Source organism: Nomascus leucogenys, chromosome 8 (genome assembly GCF_006542625.1).
Source record: "Nomascus leucogenys isolate Asia chromosome 8, Asia_NLE_v1, whole genome shotgun sequence".
Lineage (NCBI taxonomy): Eukaryota > Metazoa > Chordata > Mammalia > Primates > Hylobatidae > Nomascus > Nomascus leucogenys.
Window position 1 is genome coordinate 80,804,568 of NC_044388.1, and position 17,250 is coordinate 80,821,817.

Here is a 17,250-nt window from a genome sequence, read left to right on the forward strand (position 1 = left end):
CTTGCATAAAAACTGAAGTACGTTTTAGGCTGCCCATGAGGAATCTTTCTGGGGTAGGCTCAGAGATTAAGGCCTGGGAAATATGCCCAGGAATGACAGCAGGGCTCTAAAAGTTAGATCTTCCTTTTTTTTTTTTTTTTTTTTTTTTAGACAGAGATGGGCTCTCGCTACGTTATGCAGGCTGTAACGTAGTGACTATTCACAGGCGCGATCATAGCGTACTACAGCCTCAAACTCCTGAGCTCAAGCAATCCTCCTGCCTCAGCCTTCTGAATAGCTGGGACTACAGACACACACCACTGCATCCAACAGCTAGATTCTTTTACTCCAGAAGGCTGACTGTTTTAATAGATTTGTTTTCAGAGAGACGATGGGCATTGGTGAGGCTGTTTCCCTCCAATCCTTCTGTAGAGATCTGGAAAATTGGGATGAAGCGTAGACTGAGAAAAAAATCATTTTTGAGAAAATAATTCTTGTATTTTAAATTATGAAGTGGAATTCCGTTCTTAACCCTAATCAGTATCTTATTAAGAGGGAAAAATAATCTTAGAGTCTTTGATAGATTCAACATATGCCTCTGAGTGGATCTGGTTTAATGATGATGGTAGACCATAACCATTTATTACCTTGAACGCAGACCTAAGGCATTCAGATGCAGCCCAGCTCTTCCTTGCTCCTTTATAAGATGTATCAGGACTCTTTACATTGCAAATAAAAGGAAACCCCATGTATACTAGCTTAAGCATTTAGGGAAATCATTGGCTCAAAAAACTGGAAAGCTTAGAGGACAGTCGGGCTTCAGCATTGGTTTACTCCAGCAGCTCAGGGATGCGATAAGGACCCAGTTTATTTGCATCTCTTCATTCTGTCTTCTGTGTTATTAGTTTCATCCTGAAGCCAACTCTCTTTGTAGATACAAAATGGCTTCCACTGCTCCCAGGACCACAGGGCCATATGTTTCACATCCAGGGACAAAGGGAGAGCATCACTTCACCAGGCATCTAACAACCAGAGACCAGGACTTTATTTTGATTGGACCAGCAGAGATCCCATATCCACCTCTTAGCAAATCACAGTGTAGCCAGGTGTACATCATCCACTGATTAGCATAGTTTAGATATGTGCTCATTCTTTTAATTGTAGCCAGAGTTGTTGATTTATTTTACAACAATCAACAACCACCCCTAAATCGGCTGAGGTCAGGAGGGTGGGGTTGGGAGGAATATAAGCATCCATCCCACTCAACCAGAAAACTGCCACTTAATAGAGGAATGGTGGAATGGTTTCTGGGGAGGCAAGAACAAAGTCTGTTTTAGTAGCAACATCATACCAACCACTTTCTTGCATCTGCAGGCTCTTCGCAAGAGAAGATAGCAAGCACATGGTGCAGATAGTGGGACTGCAAGAGCTTCAGGTGGACAGTGTGGAGCTCCTCTTAGAGGTAATTAATTCTTCCTTCTTTATTAACCCACCACAACAGTGTAAGTACAGGGAACAAATTCATTTTGCTACTAAGCAAGTACAGTGGACTTATATTTAGGCAAAGGGCAATGACAGGCCCACCACTTCACATCTGTAAAATGTGAATTCTTTTCTGAGAGGATAGCTTGTTTCTCTATAGGGTTTCTCCCACGATTAGTGGGACGTAGGGCATGTGGGAGAACTTAATTCATTGGAAGGATACTACTGGGCCAGTTTCTTTTTTTGTTGTTGTTGTTTTTTTGACATGGAGTCTCGCTCTGTCACCCAACCTGGAGTGCAATGGCACAATCTCGGCTCACTGCAACCTCTGCCTCATGGGTTCAAGCAATTCTCCTGCCTCAGCCTCCTGAGTAGCTGAGATTACAGGCTCCCACCACCACACCTAGCTAATTTTTGTATTTTTAGTAGAGACAGGGTTTCACCATGTTGGCCAGGCTGGTCTTGAACTCCTGACCTCAGGTGATCCACCCGCCTCGACCCCCCAAAGTGCTGGGATTACAGTCGTGAGCCACCGCGCCCAGCCTTATTGGGCCAGTTTCAAATGCTGCTAATGTGTTTCTCTATGGCAGTAGGCTCTGGGAAAAGCTGCTGGAGACAAATATTTGCACTTTAAATTCTTTTCACTTTTTTTTTTTTTTTTTTTTAAGCAACAGGGTCTTGCCCTGTTGCCCAGGCTGGAGTATAGAGGTGTAATCATAGCTCACTGCAGCCTCCCAAGTAGCTGGGACTGCAGGCACATGCCACCAGACCTGGCTAATTTTTTTTTAATTTTTTTTTTTTTTTTTTTTGAGACAGAGTCTCACTTTGTCACCTAGGCTGGAGTGCAGTGGCACAATCTCCGCTCACTGCAAGCTCTGCCTCCCGGGTTCATGTCATTCTCCTGCCTCAGCCTCCCGCGTAGCTGGGACTACAGGCACCCGCCACCATGCCCAGCTCATTTTTTGTATTTTTTAGTAGAGACAGGGTTTCACCGTGTTTGCCAGGATGGTCTTGATCTCCTGACCTCGTGATCCGCCCACCTTGGCCTCCCAAAGTGCTGGGATTACAGGCATGAGCCACCGCGCCCAGCCAGACCTGGCTAATTTTTAAAAACTTTTTGTAGATCTGGTGTCTTGCTGTGTCGCCCAGGATGGTCTCGAACTCCTGACCTCAAGCAGTCCTCTCATCTTGGCCTCTTAAAGTGCTAGGATTACAGGCGTGAGCCACCGCACCTGGCCCTTACTTTAAATACAATTTTTAATAAGTAATACTATCACATGAGTTCAAAATTCAAAAGTGAAAATACCCACTTCCATTTCCTTTTCCAGAGCAACTAATTTTACTAGTTTTTTTATGTGTCCTTCCAAAGGAATTTTTCAATCTGCTTCTTTTATTAATTTATTCTTTTATTGTAATAAAAGTCATACTTATCATTAAATTTAAACATTACAGAAATATGTAAGAAGATAGTAAAGGCCCCTCTAACTTACTGTACATACCCCACTTCCCCTGTTCCCCACTGAGCTATCCACTGTCCACAGTAAAATATTTAATTTTTTTTTTCCTGTTCTGGGCATTTATTTACATAAGTACAAATAGATTTCTGGTGAACCTTCCTTTAAGGAAGTGTTCCTCAACCCTGGCTTTACATTAGATTGTTTGGAGCCTTTTTTTGCTTACTTAAAAAAATGATTTAACCTTTTTTATTGTGAAAAATAGCACTATACAGAAAAATGCATAAAACCTAAGTATGTACAGTATAAAGAAACAAGCACACTTGTAATCAGCTACTCAGATCAAGAAATAGAACATTGCAGCACCCTACAAACCCCCTGTGTGACTTTCCAATAACACCCCCCTATTATCCTGACTTTTGTGCTAATCACTTTCTTGTTATTTGTTATAGTTTTACTACCTATGTATTTATCCCCAAACCATCTAACTTAGTTTTCATCTGTTTTTGAACTTGGCATGAGTAGAACTACACTATATTTTTTGGTGTCTTGTTTCTTTTGCTCAATATTATGCTTTTCAGTTCCATTGAGGTTTTTGCATTTGGCATTAGTTTTCTTCATTTTTATTTGCTGTAGAGTGTTTTATCATAGGAATATGCCACAATTTATTTATACATTCTCCTGTTAATAAACAACTGGGGTTGTTTCTATTTTAGAGTTATTTGGAACATTGCAGCTGTGAGTGTGCTTATACATGTACTTCTGTACAGAGCACACGGGTTGTCTAGGATATATACCTAGTTGTGAAATGATTAGGTCAGATGATATGCTTTTTCTTTTTTTATTATTTTTATTTTTATTTTTTTCTGGAGACAGGGTCTTGCTCTGTCCATCCCAGGCTGGAGTCCAGTGGCGTCAACACGTGGCTCACTGCAGCCTTGACCTCCTGGGCTCAAGCAATCCTCCTATCTCAGCTTCCCAAGTAGCTGGGACCACAAGCATATGCCACCACACTTGGCTAATTTTTTTATTCTTTGTAGAGACAGGGTCCTACCATGTTGCCCAGGCTGGTCTCAAGCTCCTGGGCTCAAGCAATCCTCTCACCTCAGCCTCCCAAAGTGTTGGGATGACAGGCACAGTGGCCCATATTTTCAGCTACACTAAATGCTGCCAACTGTTTCCCAGAGTGGTGTGCATTCCTACAAGCAGTATATGAGCAATCCCGTTGCGCTTCATCTTGCAGACACTTTCAATTGATAGATATTTTGAATTTTTGCCAGTCTGGAGTGTTTAATTATATTTTATTGTGGGGTTTTAATTTGCATTTCCCTGATTGAGAATAAAATTGAATATTTTCTCATATTTTTAACTTGTAATTTGGAGTTCCTCTTTTGGGAATGCCAGTTTGGGTCTTTTCCTCATCTTGAGTTATCTGTCTTTTCCTTGCCGATTTGTATATTCCGGATATGAGTCTTGTTGGTTATTTGTATCATAAGCATGTTGTCTCATTCTGTGGCTTGTTTTCCCAGTTTCATCATAATATCTTTTAATGCTTGCTTGTGTCCTCCTCAGGTCAATTAAATCAGAATCCCTCAGGAGTGGGGCCCAGGTGTGGGTATTATTATTATTTTAAATTAAAATGTAGTTCATATACCATAACATTCACCTTTTTTAAAGTGTATGATCCACTGGTTTTCTTAATATAATTTTCTTATTGAGATATAATTCACATACCATAATATTCATTCTTTTTTTATTTTTTATTTTTGAGACAGAGTCTCACTCCTGTTGCCCAGGCTGGAGTGCAGTGGCGCGATTTCAGCTCACTGCAGCCTCAACCTCCCTGGGCTCAGGTGATCCTTCCCACCTCAGTCTCCTGAGTAGCTGGGACTACAGGTGTGTACCACCACACCCGGCTAATTTTTTTGGTATTTTTAGTAGAGATGGGGTGGGATTTCGCCATGTTGCGCAGGCTGGTCTCAATCTTCTGGACTCAAGCAGTCCTCTCACCTTGACCTCCCAAAGTGCTGGGATTACAGGCATGAGCCACCATGACCGGCTATAATATTCTTTTTTTTTTTTTTTTTTGAGACGGAGTTTTGCTCTTGCTCTTGTTGTCGCCCACGCTGGAGTGCAATGGCACGATCTGGGCTCACTGCAACCTCTGCTTCCCAGGTTCATGTGATTCTCCTGCCTCAACCTCCTGAGTGGCTGGGATTACAGGCTCCTGCCACCATGCCTGCCTAATTTTTGTATTTTTAGTAGAGACGGGGTTTTACCATGTTGTCCAAGCTAGTCTCGAATTCCTGACCTCAGGTGATCCACCAGCCTTGGCCTCCCAAAGTGCTGGGATTAGAGGCGTGATGCACTGCGCCCCGCTCAGTTTTTTAAAGCATACAATTCATTGTTTCTCAGTCTTTTGGCTAAGATCAAATGTAGTATCTTTTTTTTTTTTTAAGACCAATGTTTCAGAATAGAAAATGTAGTATCTTTTCTCAGCAGTTTAACATGTTCTATTCAAGGACAACCTATTAAATGGATTTTTGGAACAGGGAGATGGAGTAGGAGCTTGCTCTGTCCACTCCATGCATTGACTTGGCAGTGCAAGACCTGCAGGAATGGTGCATCCTCCCTGAGGGATTTTTTTTTTAAGTATACAATTCAGTGATTTTTTTAAAGTATATTCGTGAAGTTATGCAACCATTGCCACTAACTAATTCCAGAAAACTTTCATCACCCCAAAATGAAACTCCATTAGCAGTTACTCCCTATTTCTCCTGTGCCCAGTGCCTGGCAACCACTAATTTCTATCTCTGTGGATTTGCCAATTCTGTCCGTATCATATAAACAGAATTATACAATATGCAACCTTTTGTCTCTGGCTTCTTTCACTTAGTTTATTTTCAGAGTTCATTCATGTTGCAGCATGTGTCAGGACTTCATTCCTTTTTGTGGCTGAATAATATTAAATTGTATGGATACCTCATTTTATTTATCCATTCATCAGCTGATAGACATTTGGGTTGTTTCCACTTTTGGTCATTATGAATAATATTGCTGTGAACATTCATGTACAAAGGTTTTTGTGTGGACAAATGTGTTCCATTTTCTTGGGTGTATGCCTAGGAGTGAAATCGCTGGGCCATACTTTTTTTAGGAAATGCCACACTGTTTTCCAAAGTGACTTTACCATTTTACACTCCCACCAGCAGTATGAGGATGGGTATTATTTTAAAAGCTCCCCAGGTGATTCTAACATGCAGCCATTGCAGTCATTCTTCTAGTACATCCAATAAACCTGGCTAGAGTAGAAGGGAGAGGACTAGAAGGATAGGCCAGGCACTTGACAAGACTTAGCTTCGTATAGCTTCACGGTACACTCCTCCAGGGAGAAGTATCTGAGTCTTCAACCAAGCTTAAGGGACCAAGGAAAGCAGTCAGGTTTGGCATTGTAGAAATTCCTCCAGCGAATGCCAAAGTTCAAGCCTCTCTAGCTGATTCTACTCTTGATCTTTCCTGCCTTCCTTTTCACTGTGTTCTAATAATAATTGCAAATGTTTAGTGAGCACTATCTACCAAATGCTTTGTTAGAGGTTTTTGCAAATATTACCCCATTTAATCATCACAAAATCAAGGTAAATATTGTAAACTTCTCTAAGAGATGAAAATACTGAGGTTAAAATCAAGTGATAACCCAGAATCACATAGCTAACAACTGGTAGAGCAAAGATTTCAGCTTGGATTTATCTCACTCTGAAGCCCTTTTCATTATACTATACTACCTATAGTGCATAATTAGAAATCAATTTTTCTTAAGAAATTAAGAGAGGCCAGGCATGGTGGCTCACGCCTGTAATTCCAGCACTTTGGGAGGCCGAGGCTGGAAGGTCATTTGAGGTCAGGAGTTTGAAACCAGCCTGGCCAACATGGTGAAACCTCACCTCTACTAAAAATACAAAAATGAGCCAGGTGTAGTGGTGGGCGCCTGTAATCCCAGCTACTTGGGAGGCTGAGGCAGGAGAATTGCTTGAGCCCAGAAGGCAAAGGTTGCAGTGACCAGAGATCATGCCATTGCATTCCAGCCCAGGCAACAGAGCAAGACTCCATCTCAAAAAAAAAAAAGAAGAGAAGAGAAAAGACACTCACTGAATGAATTAATACATTGATAACAATGTCTTCTGTTATCATTTGCCTAAATTTAGGTGTTTAAAGGACTGTTTAATCTTCAGATAACAGAGTTTGTGGAAAATTTTGTTGTTGCTTTTTCAAAATTAATACTTGGGACTTGGGTGTGTGCAGTGGCATAGTAGCCCATCATTGGTTTATATCTTTTTCTAAGTTTCTTTTTCCTGAGACAAATGCTGTAGGTAAATTTTGCTTAAGGGATGACACTTCACATTTGCGTTATTAGATTCCTGGGTCCTAGGATCCAAAACCTGAGTATAGCGCCCGAGTGTGTCTGTTTTAGAGGGTCACCTAAGAGCCCCTTTCTAGTGATTGCAAAGGTAGGCACAGAACAAAAGTGTGTGGGACATGCTGAAGGGCTGCCCTGGGGCTGTGACCATTCTCCCCAGAACTTCCTCCGCTGTGGAGTCCTAAGGAAATTGTTTCTCATACTCTGTTCCCTGTGGTCCTCTTGCCCCTACCTCCAGCCAGTCCCACATTTGGCCAGGAGCATCAGGTGAGTCTGGTCCTCAGGATTCCTTTGTCACTGAAGATTATAAAGGGGAAAGAAGGAAACACTCAGAAGAAGACTCTTCATTGCCTTTAGACTCTAAATGCTGGCAGTCTGGTGTTGAGCCAACCCCTGCATCCTGGAAGAGTTTATGGCACTGTTCTATTCTAAAGTATGGTTCCTAAGAAAGGCAGAAAAAAAGTTCCTTGTTAGTCAACATATTATCGCCATTGATACCCTCAGTCTGCAGTACATATGGTGTTGTACAAGGAGGGAGCCAGCTGTGATCAAGGTGGAAAGTTTATATAATTTATGGATACCTGACACAGTTATCCTCATAAATAAACATTTATTGACTTGAAACAACAGCACTTGCTAACTCAGGTGTCACATTTCACTCTCAGATGTCACTGTTCATACTCGCTCGGGTGTCACCCATGTGTTTGCTCAAGTGTCATCTTGGAGTGTTACCCTCTCAGATCACCCTCAGGATTACTCAGGCATGGCCTGCCTGCACAACTGGTAGCTTCATTATTCAAATGAGATTGTCCTTCCTCCAGGAAGTTTCTGCTTCCCAGTGTATTTGATTTCTTGCCAATGCAGGCACCAGAACTTCCTGCCTTTACAGAGGACTCACTGCCTCATCACATTTCCCAGATTTGGAATCGAGATTTTGTCAGACAATTAATGGGCATGTTTTCAGTTTTAGAGATTCACAGTTTTTTAAAGTCATTCCTACACCCATTTTATATAGTCAGAGGTATTCATTCCTAGGAATTTTGATAAAGTTGTTTCATGTTTTATCATTGCCTTGGCTGTAATGGGCAGCCAGTTACAGTGCCATGTATCCTTGAGCATATCCTTTATCTCTCTGAGCCTGAAACATGTAGATAATGGTAGATGATTGGGTTGGAAGATGGGGAGAAGGAAGTGAGATAACATACATAAAATTTATAGTATGATGCTGGCTCAACTTTCCACATGCATTATTCTTATTAAGTCCCTGAATGATGTTTCCCAGCACCACCACAGTTTTTCGTTTTGTTTTTTTGAGGTAGAGTCTCACTCTGTCACCTAGGCAGGAATACAGCGGTACAGTCATGGCTCACTGCAACCTCAACCTCCTGGGCTCAAGCGATCCTCCCACTTCAGCCTTCTGAGTAGCTAGGACCACAGGTGTTCACCACTACACCTGGCTAATTTTTTAAAAAAATTTGTGTAGATGTTGCCCAGATTGGTCTTGAACTTCTGGGCTCAAGTGATCCTCTATCTCAGCCTCCCAAAGTGCTGGAATTACAGGCATGAGCCACCACACCAGGCCCAGTTTTCATTACTTCCTATTGTAGCAGATACCCATTTTACTATGCACATAATATGTTCTCTCTAGAGAACCTAGATTTAGAAACTTGCCCGACAGAGTTTAGTTAGGGAAGGAGTTTGAGAAGGAGGAGGCAGTGAGAGGAAAAGGGGGCTTAGTAGTTTTAAAGGTGATTGCATTAATTTTGCTCACCTCCTAGACTTGCATTTCCCCCAAGTAGATTCTCTCTTTCTCTTATCTGCTTCCTTCCTTTTGTTTTTGTTTTTTTTTTTTTTTTTTTTTTTTTTTTGGTTTGCACTAGGGAGCCCATGATATTTCATGTTGATCTCTAAAGCTATATTTTTCCATGAAACTCTGATTGTTTTATATTTATGAAAAAAAATAGTTTAAGTTTTAGAAGTTTACACAAAGATGTTAGTTCTTTAGTATCTTTTCTTTTTGTTTTGTTTTTGAGATGGAATTTTGCTGTCTTGTCCAGGCTGGAGTGCAGTGGCATGATCTTGACTCACTGCAACCTCTGCCTCCCAGGTTCAAGGGATTCTCCTGCCTCAACCTCCTGAGTAGCTGGGATTATAAGTGCCCACTACCCACGCCTGGCTAGTTTTTGTATTTTTAGTAGAGATGGGGTTTTATCATGTTGGTCTCTAATGCCCGACCTCAGGTGATCCACCTGCCTCAGCCTCCCTAAGTGCTGGGACTACAGGCATGAGCTACCGTGCCCGGCCCCGTTAGTATCTTTTCTTTCTTTCTTTTTTTTTTTTTTTTTTGAGACGGAGTCACCTTTTGTAGCCCAGGTGCTAGAGTGCAGTGGTGGGATATCGACCACTGCAACCCCTGCCTCCTGGGTTCAAGTGATTCTCCTGCCTCAGCCTCCTGAGTAGCTGGGATTATAGGCATGCACCACCACACCCAGCTAATAGTTTTGTATTTTTAGTAGAGATAGGGTTTTGCCAGGTTGGCCAGGCTGGTCTTGAACTCCTGACCTCAGGTGATCCACTCACCTCGGCCTCCCAAAGTGCTGGGATTACAGACGTGAGCCACCGTGCCCAGCCAATTTTTGTATTTTTAATAGAGATAGGGTTTCACCATGTTGGCAAGGCTGGTGTCAAACTCCCGACCTCAGGTGATCTGCCCTTCTCAACCTCCCAGAATGCTGGGGGTACAGGCGTGAGCCTCTGTGCCTGGCCATAATTCCCATTTTATAGATAAGAAACTGAGACCCTTAAAAGTTAAGTGACTTGTGGTAGTCTACACAACCGCATGGTAGAGCTGGCATGTGAACCCTGGCAACCTGACTCCAGATTTCACCGTTTTAACTGCTATACTTCAGTTGTATATGTCATTTACAAAAATGTGATGACTTTGATATTCACAGACTGCCTCATTTTTACTGTTCATAGCTCAGGTGCATTATTATATAGTTTCTGGAAGGCATGACTATAGCAAGCTGTTATTGGAAAAAATTGGCCCAAGGACCAGAAACTCTTCATGCCTTCTCTAAAATATATTTAACCAGGAAAGGGCATCTCAACATGTTAGGTCTCTGAGATGCACTTAGAGATACCCAGTACATTATGGTGTACAAGATACAGTGAAAACCCAAGTTCAAAAGTCTGTAACACAATCTCAGAAGCCAATCTTTTTTGACACTCTTGAGGAAGAACCACAGGGCCACCCTTTGCATTTCCTGTTCATATCCACATTTCCTTGCGAAGTATGGTCTTGAGGCCTCTCTGAGCTCTCACTAGGTCTCGGTGGACTAGCATCATTAGTAACATCATTACTCACATGTAGAAGAGGATATCCGGCTTCTATTCCTGGCCTGACCATATTCTACCTATGTGACCTTGTATAAGTCACTTAGCTTCTCTGTGTTCCTTTCCTTATGAGTCAGACATATTGCTTTTACAAATGTAAAGGTTTAAGACCTCCCTTGTCTTTTCATAGGATTTGTAAATGACAAAAAAAAAAAAAAAAAAAAAGAGCTGTAAGAAATCTAAAACTCTAAAAGGAAATATACCAGAATTTTATAATCACTGGGATTATGAGGGATATATATTCTCTTCTTTAATCCTTTTCCTATATTTTCCAAGTTTTCCACAGTAAGTTTGTCTTTTCTAATGAAGAAAAAAAAAGTTTGAAAAAGGAACGATACCAATCTATGATGATCCATTAGCATTGCATCCCAGCCTGTGTAAACATGAAGTGAAAGGGACAGGGAGAAGCCAGGGCCAGAAAGTGCATTTAAACCAGATGGTTCAGTCACAGCGCTGGCCTTAAGTGTCTTACCCAGCATCTGAGCTTAGTTAGCAGTGCTTTTTTCTCAGCACTTGCCATATCCAGTATAAGAGATTACCACTGTAACTCTTACGATTTCATTAGCATAAAGGTGGTAGCCATATAGTTGATGATCTAGCTTTATAAATTAGCAGATTCTTCTCTTTACAAAAGGATTCATCATATTGTCTCTTTAAATTTTTAGCAAACTTTTTGCAAAATGGGTGTATTTAAGTATGATTCTGAATTTTGATTTTACATCTCACATACAGATAATCTTTAGAAACATACTATTGCTTAGATCATGGAAAAAATATTTTTAGTTAATTAAATTTCTAAAAAGAAACCACTACTACTTGTTAAGATATTTTATGTCTTATTGTTGAAGTTTGGCTCTGTCAACTTTTGGATTCTTAATTTGGAAACTGTGACTATGTTCAATATGATATAAATTAAAATGGTGAGAGATTGAGAAAAAAATGAAATAGGACTTTCTTATTCTCTTTTTTTTTTTTTTTTTTTTTTTTTTTTGAGATGCAGTTTCACTCTTGTCCCCCAGGCTGGAGTGCAATGGCACGATCTCAGCTCACTGCAACCTCCACCTCCTGGGTTCAAGCAATTCTACTGCCTCAGCCTCCTGAGTAGCTGGGATTACAGGCATGCACCACAACACCTGGGTAATTTTTGTATTTTTAGTAGAGATGGGGTTTCACCATGTTGGCCAGGCTGGTCTCAAAGGCCTGCACTAAAGTGATCCACCTGCCTTAGCCTCCCAAAGTGCTGGGATTACAGGTGTAAGCCACCATGCCCAGCCAATAAAATATTGTTGACTATAATCACCCTGTTGTATTGTCAAATAGTAGGTCTTATTATTTCTTTTTTGTGTGTACCTATTAACTACCCCCACATCCCCACGACCCTTCCCAGCCTCTGTGGTAACCATCCTTCTAGTATCTATGTCCATGAGTTCAATTGCTTTGATTTTTAGATCACACACATAAGTGAGAACATGTGATGTTTGTCTTTCTGTGCCTGGCTTATTGCACTTAACATAATGATCTCCAGTTCCATCTGTGTTGTTGCAAATGACAGGATCTCATTCTTTTTCATGGCTGAACGGTACTCCATTGTGTACGAGCACCACATTTTCTTTATCCATTCATCTCTTGATGAACACTTAGGTTGCTTCCAAATCTTGGCTATTGTGAACAGGGCTGCAACAAACATGAGAGTGCAGATCTTGTTTATGTTTTGTTTCCTGGGACATATCCTTAACTTACAACTCCAAAACAAACAAACAAAAAACCTAAAACTTACAACCTTTTATTTTATTTAATTAATTTTCCCCCTGAACTTGATAGTAGGTGATTATTTTTTAAGAGATGGGATTTTTGTCCCCTAGGCTGGAGTGCAGCTTACTGCCTCAGCCTCCTGTCTGGGACTACAGGTGTGCACTACTACGCCCAGCTAATTTTTGTAGAGAAGGGGGTCTCACCATTTGCCCAGGCTGGTCTTGAACTCCTGGGCTCAAGTGATCCTCCTGCCTCAGCCTGCCAAAGCTTTGGGATTACAGGCATGAGCGACCATGCCCAGCCTAAATCTTACTACCTTTTAAATACAATTTTTACTTTATCATATTTTAAATTTCCAAGTGCTTTGTCTATTCCCTCTTTTGGTTTGGTGTTTTCATGCTGGTGGCTTTGGCTTTCTATTCACGTTTAAGTATGAGGCACTAAAAAAATAACAGTCACAAAGTTTGTGTGTCGGAGGTGTGCTTGCTGATCATTAAGCTTCACTATAGGTTGAAAGTTAATTGGCTTTGCCGGGGAAGTCCCCAAAATGTAAACATGTGAAGGGCTTGGGAGTGAGGGTTTCTCCAGAGAATTGTGGCTGAGGGCTGATGTTGGGGAACGCTGGTGTGTTGCTTTTACTTAATCCTTGTTTAAGTTCTTTCACTTCACTCTGCCCCACACTGTGCCTGGTGCTTAGTCCTCTTTGGTCTCTGGTTCCCATTTTCTGGAGACTATACCTTCTGCCTCCCGCACAGGGTGGGGATGAATGGGGAATGTCTCACCAAGGGCTTTACTGCTCTGATCACTGACTGTGTGTATCTTTGCCTTATCCCAACAGTACCTGGTGCTTCCAGAGTCTGAGCCCCTCTTAGGGGTCCTAATGGGCTGATAGACTGACTCCCCCCTTTCCTACTTACTTACTTAGTTTATAACTTCATTGCTGGCAATTACCATCCCTTCATTGTCTTTCCACATTCTAAAATTTCATTGAAATATATCACACCTGTAATCCCAGCATTTTGGGAAGCCAAGGTGGGAGGATTGCTTGAGCCCAGGACTTCAAGGCCAGCCTGGGCAGCATAGTGAGACCTTGTCTTTGTTTCTTTATTTAAAAAGAATAAGAAATATATTGTCCAGTGCTACCCCCTTTCCTTTTATTGCTTTAAAGATGAATCGTTTTAATTCTTTATTTTTAAATTTTTATTTATTTATTTTTTTGAGACACAGTCTTGCTCTGTAATCACGGCTCACTGCAGCCTTGACCTCCTGGGCTCAAGTGATCCTCCTGCCTCAGCCTTCTGAGAAGCTGGGATTACAGGTGTGAGCCACCATGCCTGGCCCAAATAATGTTTTTAAAGTTCTTTGTGGCTGGGTGCGGTGGCTCATGCCCGTAATCCTACCACTTTGAGGGACCGAGGAGAGAGGACTGCTTGAGCTCAGGAGTTCAAGATCAGCCTGGGCAACATAGTAAGACCATGTCTCTACAAAAAAATTTTAAAAATTAGCCAGGTGTGGCGGTGCACACCTATAATCCCAGCTACTCAGGAGGGTGAGCCGGGAGTACCTCTCAAACCCAGGAAGTCATGACTGCAGTGAGCTATGATCATATCACTGCACTCCAGCCTGGGTAACAGAGTAAGCCCCTATTTCAAAAAAATTTTGTTTTGCCTTTTTTATTCTCAGTAACTAACACTCATACCACTGTCCAAAATAAGGGCAGTATGTTCTTAAATGGCTGCGTTTTCAGTGGCTGCAGGCCAATCCTGAGGCTTCACCTCCCCTGCCCCATTCCATGATAGCCAGAAGGACTCCTGTTAGTCTTTACTCCCAGTCTAGGGTGAGTGAGGATTAGTCTCAAGGGAAATCATGGGCTCATGGTAATTACAGTAACTCTTCACTTTGGTATTTCTACATCGGGCCTGGCCTCCTTTATGACTGCATCCTGGTAGAACAGGTGGATGTGATTAGTCATTCTATAATGCACATTTATGTGCTTTGCCTCAGTTACTAAGATAGATGGGTATTATGAGACCTTGCTTTGGAGCCAAGTTATGCCCTGGGGATTTTAGTTAGGCTAAATCCATCAAAGATACTAAAAAGAGCATATGAGATCAAGAAGTAAATTAGCTCTTAAGCTATGGAATGTTCTTCCACAGGATTAGTATTTCACATTGTTTTCATTGTTATTGGGTACTAACTAGGTATAATTTAGTGTTTGAGCAGTTTTCCACCTGGACAGAAAAAACTGCAGTGCACTGACACAATTATATGTCTGCTGTCTACTGCTCTTAGCCAACTCTTAGTAGCCAGAGGCTTTTGTTTACTCCTAGAGGAAGTCATCCTGTGGACTTTATTTTCAGGTGATCTTAAAGGGCAGCAAGGAGCGCAGCACTGGGGCCACTGGAGTTAATGCAGACTCCTCCCGCTCCCATGCCATCATCCAAATTCAGATCAAAGATTCAGCCAAGAGGACATTTGGCAGGTGAGCTGGAAATATCAGGGAGTTACATTGTCTGCCTTTCCTTTAATGTGACTTTGAAGTATGTTTTCCTCAACAACAGGATACCCTGCCACCATGGAGTTCTTCATTGCAGGGATACAGAGTAGAGTTGTTAGCCCTGAAATAAATCATTGTACTAAAGTGTCATCAGTTGATTAACCATGAAGTAATGACCTATTGTTGGTCAACCCTAAGTTATTAAAAGGGACATTGATTGCTTCTAACATGAAACACAGTTTCAGCAGAGAAACAGTAGGGAATGCATCTCAGAGAGCTTACATGCCAAAAAAGGTAGGGGGAGAAGATTAATCCATTCTTCTTGAAAGAAGGCATAAGACAATTGGATACATTCATTGCTTCTCTGGTGCTCTCTTAGCAAATAATCTGCCACACTGATGGATGAGCCTATTTCACCTCTGAGTAATGAGTGTTTTTCTTTTCTTTTTCTTTTTTTTTTTTGCTGGATCGCTGTCCACAAAAGTTTCTATGTAATTACCTAAGTGGTTACTTAAGTGATTAGCATTGTGGTCATTTAGCCTTTTGGGAAGAATGTTTTATTAATTTTAGTCATACTTTCTTATAAATTATTAAAACCAATAGACATGTTTGAGTGGACAGTACCAGCATCAACTGACAGATCAGAATCTTCTGATACTCTTGGAAAGCTGACAGTCATGTTTGTTTGTTTGTAAGATGGGGCTTCGCTCTGTCAGCCAGGCTGGAGTGCAGTGGCATGATTATAGTTTACTACAGCCTGGAAGTCCTGGGCTCAAGCAGTCCTCCTGCCTCAGCCTCCTGAGTAGCTTGGACTACAGGTGTGGACCACCACACCTAGCTATTTTTTTTTTTTAAGAGACAAGGTGGATGTGAGGGAGATCTGGCTGTGACATCTGTCACCCCATTGAACTCCAGGGTTGAGATGGGGTCTCTCTATTTTGCCCAGGCTGGTCTCAAACTCCTAGGCTCAAGAGTCTGGCAACAGAGCGAGACTCCGTCTCAAAAAAAAATGTAAAAATTAAGTGGTAGGCTGATGGTGGCTGACACCTGTAATCTCAGCACTTTGGGAGGGCAAGGCGAGAGGATCTCTTGAGCCTTGGAGTTCGATCAATGGGGTGACAGATGTCGCAGCCAGATCGCCCTCACATCCACCCTGTCTCTTAAAAAAAAAAATAGCTAGGTGTGGTGGTCTACAGCTAATTTTTACAATTTTTTTTCTTTTTTTTTTTTTTTTTTTTTTTTTTTTTTGAGACAGTCTCGCTTTATCGCCCAGGCTGGAGTGCAGTGGCGCAATCTCGGCTTACTGCGAGCTCCACCTCCCGGGTTCATGCCATTCTCCTGCCTCAGCCTCCCAAGTAGCTGGGAGTACAGGCGCCCGCCACCACGCCCAGCTAATTTTTTGTATTTTTAGTAGAGACAGGGTTTCACCATTTTAGCCAGGATGGTCTTGATCTCCTGATCTCGTGATCCACCCACCTCGGCCTCCCAAAGTGCTGGGATTACAGGCGTGAGCCACCGTGCCTGGCCAATTTTTTTTTTTTTTTCTTGAGATGGAGTCTCACTCTGTTGCCAGGCTGTAGTGCAGTGGCGTGATCTTGGCTCACTGCAACCTCCGCCTCCCGGGTTCAAGTGATTCTCCTGCCTCAGCTTCCCGAGTAGCTGGGACTACAGGCATGCACCACCATACCCAGCTAATTTTGTATTTTTAGTAGAGACGGGGTTTCACCATGTTGGCCAGGATGGTCTTGATCTCTTGACCTCGTGATCTGCCCACCTCGGCTTCCCAAAGTGCTGGGATTACAGGCATGAGCCACCACGCCCAGCCAGTTTTTAGAATTTTTTAAGAGATGGGGTCTTGCTGTGTTGCTTAGGCTGGTCTAGAACTCCTGGCCTCAAGCAGTACTCCACCTCAGCCTCCCAAGTAGCTGGGTTTATAGGTGTGAGCCACCACACCCGGCTCAGTAATGTCTTTTCTTTCCAGAGGATGGGCCAATGTTAATTTCCTCCAGTGGTCACAGAATGCTGACTGATACAAAAATAAAGCTTCTGGCCAGGCACGGTGGCTCACGCCTGTAATCCCAGCACTTTGGGAGGCCGAGGCAGGTGGATCACGAGGTCAGGAGATTGAGACCATCCTGGCTAACACGGTGAAACCTTGACTCTACTAAAAATACCAAAAATTAGCCAGGCATGGTGGCGGGCGCCTGTAGTCCCAGCTACTTGGGAGGCTGAGACAGGAGAATGGCGTGAACCCTGCAGGCGGAGGTTGTAGTGAG

General features: G+C 42.2%; 1 protein-coding gene and 1 pseudogene across 1 annotated transcript in view; both read left to right on the plus strand.

Annotated features, from left to right (window-relative positions):
• Positions 1-17,250, plus strand: part of KIF24 (kinesin family member 24) — a 76,324-nt gene that overhangs the window by 42,048 nt on the left and 17,026 nt on the right. Inside the window, exons 6-7 of the mRNA XM_012509089.2 lie at positions 1,354-1,441; positions 14,838-14,959. Coding sequence (XP_012364543.2) covers positions 1,354-1,441; positions 14,838-14,959 — 210 coding nt within the window. The remainder of the gene's footprint in view (positions 1-1,353; positions 1,442-14,837; positions 14,960-17,250) is intronic.
• On the plus strand, positions 5,319-5,547 carry LOC115836544 (annotated as a pseudogene).